This window comes from Lactuca sativa, chromosome 3 (genome assembly GCF_002870075.4).
Source record: "Lactuca sativa cultivar Salinas chromosome 3, Lsat_Salinas_v11, whole genome shotgun sequence".
In the NCBI taxonomy this organism is placed as follows: domain Eukaryota; kingdom Viridiplantae; phylum Streptophyta; class Magnoliopsida; order Asterales; family Asteraceae; genus Lactuca; species Lactuca sativa.
In genome coordinates, this window is record NC_056625.2 from 68,865,131 (window position 1) to 68,872,800 (window position 7,670).

Sequence of the window (7,670 nt, forward strand, 5' to 3'; positions counted from 1 at the left end):
TAATTGGATTGAAATGGTGTATTTGTCCATTCGTGTGTTTGTAATTAAATCTTTTTGTTTGTCCCGTCGTCTAGTTTCTTGCTAGTGTTGTCTTTTATTTTAATAAATTTCGTTCGTCGGTTCCAAAAAACAAACAAAGACTAAAGCAAGTATTTGATTTAAATTGTTGGTATTAAAGATTATAAATTGACTTATTATAGACCAAAAGTTCGAAATACAACCATATAAGCAACTTCAATTTGATCAAAAGTTAAGAGATATCAAATTTAATAACAAAACATTTAATAGGAAATACCCCTTACATCCTTCATCATAATAGAACTCGACGACTCTAAACTAATTATTTCTTTAAGTTTCCTTTCTAATTAAGTACAAATCATTGAGCACAATAAGGCTCACAAGCATGATCATGTTTATAAATAAAATAAAATAAAATAGCTGTATATTATTAACAAATTTGACGTGAACCAATTTTTTTTTAAATTTGAAGATATATATAACTCATACCCGACTCTAAAAGCAAAACAAAATTATGGGTATTCATGGTTATCTTTGACGGTTAGAAAAATTGTCCAGTGACCTTTTTAATAAAACTGTCCAGGATATGGAAGTTCATTTCGACATGACGATTAGGCAGAAAACAATTTTTGAGTGTCTACGGGCCCCACATGCTCAGGATTTCGTTATGACTATTCCTATTGACGGTCTTGGCTAACAACTATCGCCGGTGGAGTATCGTGTGATCCTCAAGTATCGCCTTATGATCCCCTTATTTCCGGCTGACGAAACTTGCCCTGTTTGTCGTAAGGCATGCTTGGACTCCTTTAAGGAGCATGTCGTTCATTGTAAAGAGCTCCCGTGTTTCAAGTACCGACACGACCTGGTTAGGGATGTTCTTTTCGACATATTTAGGCGTACTGGTGTTTCCGCCAAGAAAGAGACACCTGTCATTCTGTCAATTTTTTGACTGGCCCATTTGAAGGAAGATCAACACTTAGACCAGTTGATGTTTTAGTATTTGGATTGGCCGGAGGAAAACATGTATTCGTGGATCTAACACGGGTTTCCCCTCTTGTGGGTCTGGGAAGTGGGGTTTTCACTGTGAGATAAACTGCTTTAAAAGTTGCATCAAACAAAGTAGCAAAACATGAGAAAGCGTGCATGGAAAAATCAACACATGTTTATACTCTTTGTATTTTATATTTTCGGTTTCCTTGCGCCAGAAGTTGTGGAGCTACTCAGTAGAGTCCAACGGGTCATGCATAGTAATGTTATGACTTCAAGATCTATAGTTGTTGTTTTTAAAAGAATTAGTTTTGTCATCCAAAAAGGGGTTGCAGCACAACTTGTTGTTTGCTTACCTGCTGCGTCTATGTAAAACTTTCTTCTGTGCTAATTAAAAATATTATTAAGATTAATGTCAAATATCTTGTTAATATTGTTTTTTTTCTTGTGACATAAATCCATATGACGCCCTTGTACTACACTAGAAATGAACAATGAAGGTCCATGGTAGTTTTGTACATGCACATGCTTTCTGGTAAATCATTTTTGCATTAACGAAGTAGTTTATATTAGAATACTTAAAAGAGCATACAATAAAAGATCATGAGTGTGATCTTTGCTTATAATAAAAGTATAAAACAAAATATAAGTTGTTCAAACCTAATTGAAATATGGTAACCTTGAACAGAGTTTACATAATAGTTAATTTCAAGAAACTCATGATGATTTACATTTTAAAAGCATCAGGTTCATGAGTGTTTCTTCCCCAGGGATGTCACCCTTAATGGCTTCATGTAACCATATACGTTTTTCCCATTCTGCAAGTTTTGGAGTTCTAACTTCATCAAACACCTTGAATTCATTATCTTTCTCAATAATGTTTGTTAAACCCAGAAAAGATCCAAGAACAACATCTAAATACCCTATGTCTTGCCCACCAAAATAACCCTTGCCCTTGCTAAATTTCACAAATGCTTCTTCCAATAGTTGTGATCCTTTGATAATCTTATGTTTTACTGCTTCTTTTACATCTTTCCCTTGTGCTTGTCTCAATTCAAGATACAATGGTGTAAACTGTCAAGGATTTGCAATAAATGCCAACAAAAAATTAGAAACTCGCATTAAAAATAAGTATTATTATATTATATCGATCGTTTGGCATATATACCTTGTTATCAATGTAGTGGGCCCAAAACCGGTTATGTGCTCGATCTGAAGGGTCTGTTGGGAGAATTTTGTGGATATTGGGTTCGATTTCATCTAGATACTCGATTATGATAAGAGACTCACAAATGGGTGGTTTGTTTGCATGCAAAAGAACGGGTACTTTCTTAAGCACTGGGTTCGATGTCAATAGGAGCTCACTTTTGCAAGTTAGATTCTCATCAATAAACTCGTATTCGATGGACTTAAGGTTGAGGACGAACTGAACTCGATTCACAAATGGACTTGCAGCTGTCCCAAGAAGCTTTATTTCACTCATTTCGGAGTGATGTTTCATGCTTGGAAGAACAAGCTGTTGGAATATATACACACAAAAAGTGACTGCTTCTACCCCTGATATATAATAAAATTATAAATCATATCTCCTAGGCACTACTAAATAGAGTTTTTTTTTGAGTAAAATGATGTAGTTTGAAAAAGTATTTATAAAATGGGTGTACTTTAAACAAGCTTATTAAATGGATATATTTTTAAATATACTTACAAATAGATATTTATGGTTGCGTTCTTATTAAACCAACTAAAGAAACCACTTCGTATTTACCATGGCAATTTTAATTTAGGTCTTCCCGTATGGAAAAGGGAAAACTACGCGTAGAATCTGACATGGCAAACCAATCTACACATGAACTCCGTTCCAGGTGCACGTAGCGGCATAGGTGGCTTTTGGTGTAGTACTATCCACGGACAAAGACAACCAATAGGGAAGGAAGAGAGAAACTAATGGTGGTACATTCGACCATTTAATCAACTTTAAAAAAAAAATATTAAACTTTTAAATTTAAATAACATCTTACATCTTTTACCTATATATACTACACATTTTACCTTGATTTTACTCTTCCAAATCACAAAATTTCTTCTACTTTCTTTATCTTTTCTTCAAAAGTGGACCCAAACCAAAATACCTCATCCACTCCAAACACCCAAAACGCTCCAAATGATTAACAAACATACATGTAATTGTTGAACTCTCCAATCCAACAACAATTTGTATTCACTAACCTTCCATACAACCCACAATTCTTCCAACAACAACAATTTATTCAACCCCGATTTCAAGGTTTTCAACAACATTCTCAACAATTTCAACCACAACAATTCCAAACACAATCATCCCAAGTCCCATTATCTCAATCACAAATTTTAAACCTCGACAACAACGACGAATGGGTCCAAGAAACACCACAACCATCTCGAAGAAGGAAGCCAAAAGCAAAAGGAAAAAAAAAGCAGTGGCTTGGAATGAAGAAGAGGAGGAAGCGTTAGCGAAAGCTTGAAATTTCATATCGTGTGACTCGAGAAGAGGCAACGAACAATCCGAGAAAGTTTTTGGAATCGTATTTTGGATTACTTTCACGTGCTACTAAGAATGAAAACGGATAGGTCGTACGACGCAGTCAACGAAAAATGGCGTGATCTACGAGCGGCTTGCACAAAGTTTAATGACATATTTGAAAATCTAAAAAATATGCAGAAAAGTGGTTGCAACGACTTCAACATTTTATCAACCGCGTGCTACCAATTCAAAGTTACCAACAATGGTAAACCATTCGGTCACCAAAAAGCTTGGGAAGTTTACCGTAATGGTCCAAAATGGGGCCTTAATCTGGAGACGTCGCATTCGGACTCGACCACCGACTCCAACAAAAGACCAAAGAACTTTCGATTCGGACGTGGGTTTTGGCCTGGACCTCAATGATGAATTCGATGTTGTCGATGTAGAGGGTTCACCAGAAGTCCAACTTCGTCGACCAACCGGAAGGGACAAAGCAAAATGGGTGGCGTCTTCAAGCGGAAAAGAAACCGCAACTAGCGACGACGAGCTGTGGAATCCTTAGATAAAACTCTAAATTTTCTAGAAAAAAAATATCAATCAACGGAGGAAGCTCGTCGCCAAAAAATCGCTCTTACTGATCTTCAAATCATAAACAGAAAGCCCGAACCGGATCTCGACCCAAAAGATCTAGCGACATTTCTAAAAATCCAACAACGAGTCCGCAATAAATATGAAATGAGGTTCTAATATTTATGTTTTAGTTGGTATTTTTTTTAAGTAATTTAGGATAAATAAGTAATTTAGGGTTTTTTTTTATGTTTTTTAAGTATTTTTGGATTTAAATTTGTGTGTTTTAAAATTAATGTAATGTGTTTTTAATTTAATGTGTGTTATTTGAACTAGTTTTTTAATTTAATCTAATAATGTCAAAAAAAATGAAAAAAATGATATGGAGTGAAAACCATTTCCAATGACTAATGATTTGGTAATGGGTTTATAGTGGAGTTCACATGATGCTCATATGATATTACTTATTTATTGGGTTGAATATAACCATACCCCTTAACCTTACCATGAAAATCATTATTACCATAAAAGACTTTACATTAGCATAAGTTGAGTTGTAACACCCAAAGTCAGGAAGGCCATGAAAGGAAGGGAAACCCTAAGTTTAAGGCACGACTCGTCAAGTCCAAGGAGGAACTCGGCGAGTCCGAGCGGGATTCTGGTCAAGGAGTAAGTGACCGACTCGGCGAGTCGGCCAAGGAGACTCGACGAGTCTGGTCTGAACGAGGAAAACCCTAAATTCGAGACTTGGAGCCAATATAAGCGCCTCATTCTCTTCCCTAGGATTCCTTTACTGCCTCTCTAACCCAGAACACCAAACCCTAGCCGCCATATCCATTTTTGAGCTAATTATTGCCTTGAAGAGTGCATTAAAGCTTGGAGAAGGAAGAAGGAACTTGGAGGTGCAAGAAGGGGCTATAGATCCGGGATTAGGAAGACATTTCTGAACATTTGGAGGTAATAAACTAGTTCTTGGACTCCTTTGCACCTAGATCTATGTGTGAGTTTTGGGCATTCTTAGCATGATAGTAACCATTTCGAGCTAGAAGTTCAGATCTGAGGTTGCTACCTTAGGTCCATGCTTGTTTTGGTCTAGAATCCCAAAAAGTATCAGCTCTTGGTATGTTGGTGAAGCATGGTTGTCATAAACCGTAGTTTGGAGTTTTTGAGCCTAGATCTCAATATCTACACATAAAGTTTGCCACTTTACGTGAGGAATAGGCCTAGGAAGTATGGATCTATGTGTTGGAGCCCCTGTTTGGCTCAGAAAGCAACTGCATGGATTAAGAGTTGGAGTGACTCGGCGAGTCACATGGGTAGACTCGGTGAGTCGGATGAAGTTGGGCAGGAACTCGGCGAGTTGGAAGAACAACTCGGCGAGTCTGTTGAAGATTGTCTTGGACTCAGCGAGTCTGTTCTTGGACTCGGCGAGTCAAGTCGCGAAACCCCAAACCCTTCAAGTTGAGACTCGAATCAGTGAGTCGAGTGGAGACTCGGTGAGTTGGACAGGTCAGGACTCAGAAATCGGTAGACTCGGCGAGTCATGGATTGACTCGGCGAGTCGAGTCGTAAATGGAAGGACTCTGAGCTTATGAACTCGACGAGTCAGTAGGCAGACTTGGCGAGTAGGGTTGCCCTGGGAGGTTGATTTTGACCAAGACTTTGACGTTGACCAGAGTTGACTTAGTTGACTTTCGGGGGTCAGTTAGACTAAGTGTTGCATTGATATTGGTAGCTCGGGGAGCTGGTGGAGCAGGAGTTCAGAGAGTTGCCAGGCAGAGGTAGAGGGATTATCAGCAAGTCCAGCAAGTGCAGGTGAGTTTCCCTTTTGTGTGAATAGGTCTACGGCTACAATGCCGGCCCATGTAGTTATGAGTAAGAAGACGCGGGGGTTAGCCCTAGGCACATTATGCTAGTATGATATTCAGGATGAGGTCCAATGACAGCAGGTGGGTGCCCAAGGAATGGTTTATGTGATAGTTTATACTTGTTGTCTGTGTGATACTTATATGTGCCTGGTAGGGAGGTGAGTTTGGGCAGAGTCTCGTATCTCACCAATAGTAGAGTGTGGATGGTGTTCCACATCTCATTAGCAACAGGTTAGGGGCGAGGCCCAAGTTAAGGAAAGAGTGAGTGTGGTTTGGGCCCGTATCTCACTATCAGTAGGAGCATGGACGGGGTTCCATGACTCATCAGTAGCAAGACAAGGGCGAGGCCCAGGATAAGCGAGGCCTTAGGACAGGATCTGTTAGTATGTGTTTAGCTTATGTGTTGTGATATGTTTATGTGCTATTATATGTTAGCGGGCGAGGCCCTGTGATAGGCGAGGCCTAAGTGAAACAGATATGTATCCGAACGGGGCTCGAAGCCAGGCAGGGCCTGGAGCGGCGGGGCCGTTGTAGCGGGCGAGGCCCGAGGTAAGGGGAGAGGCCCAGGATAGCGGGCGTGTCCCAATGTGTGCAGTATGTGGTTATGCATGGTATGTGGTAGGGTGGGGAACTCACTAAGCTTCATGCTTATGGTTTTCAGTTTTGGTTTCAGGTACTTCCGGTAGCGGAGGGAAGAGCTCGGGGTGATCGCATGGCACACACCATAGATTAGACAGCCTGGGAATGTTTACTCTGATAACCAACATGTGTTTTGGAAATTAATACTCTGATTATGTTTTGGATTGATGACTTTGCTTTAAGTAATGTTTTATTAAAAGAAATTTTTAGTCTTGAATTTTGGGACGTTACAAGTTGGTATCAGAGCCTTGGTTTGAGGGATTCAGACATGCTCTTAGGTGTGTCTGAACTCAAACTGAGGAATTGGTATAGAAGTTTTCAAAATGAAAAGACAGTTTTGAGAAAGAAAACAGTTTTAGAAAAGCAAAAAGAATTTAGAAAGAAAAGAACTTTGAAAAGAGAAAAAGGGTGTGGTGCATGCAATCAGCCGAGCTCAAGTAAGTACCCCAAAATACCCATACAAGTCTATGTTATGATTATCAGTTAGTAGAACGGCATGCTAGATTAGGACTAAGCATCTAAGGAGGATGCCTTATGTGCCTATTATATGTGCTTTGAGCTGCATGATAATGCTGATCAGACAGTAGTAGGATAGCCTGTTTAGGTTATGCCTGAGTTTATGAGTTTGTGTTGCATGCTAGTTCAGATTCTTGCTATGTGGATATGATTGATTGAGTATGTTATGGTTAGATTTCCCCTTGTCTGAATGCTGCTTGCTTTGTGCATTGTGGGATTTTGAGTGATGGGAGTTAGCCATTAGGTGAATACGTCATGTCACATGTGATCAGGTTTGAATAATCTCATAATGCTAGATTTGGCCCTATTGCGCAGCTCTCGTTTGAGTCTAACCGTTGTAGGGACGAGTCTTTTACTCGAAGGATTATCTGAGCCTCGTCACATGTGATGGTATCCAGGTAATGGCTAATTGGCATCACAAGGAGACCTTCAGCAGCTGAGGACTGGTTTGAGTTGATTCAGAGGTTTCCCTAGGGTAAGCCTCGGATGAGATATTGCTGGGAGCAGTAGTAGTGGATAAGGGACCTGGTGGAGTCGAAGCAATTCCTGAGGAAAGTACGGATAGATGTGGA

The 7,670-nt window shown here is 39.4% G+C and overlaps 1 protein-coding gene across 1 annotated transcript; it reads right to left on the reverse strand.

Annotated features, from left to right (window-relative positions):
* Positions 1–1,671: 1,671 nt before the first annotated feature.
* Positions 1,672–2,530, reverse strand: LOC111888389 (glutathione S-transferase U17). The gene is made up of 2 exons (XM_023884576.3): positions 2,174–2,530; positions 1,672–2,079 (listed from the first exon to the last, which is right to left on the reverse strand). The coding sequence occupies exons 1-2, from the start codon at positions 2,504–2,506 to the stop codon at positions 1,723–1,725; spliced, it is 690 nt and encodes a 229-aa protein (XP_023740344.2). The 5' UTR covers positions 2,507–2,530; the 3' UTR covers positions 1,672–1,722.
* Between the last annotated feature and the right edge of the window lie 5,140 nt (positions 2,531–7,670).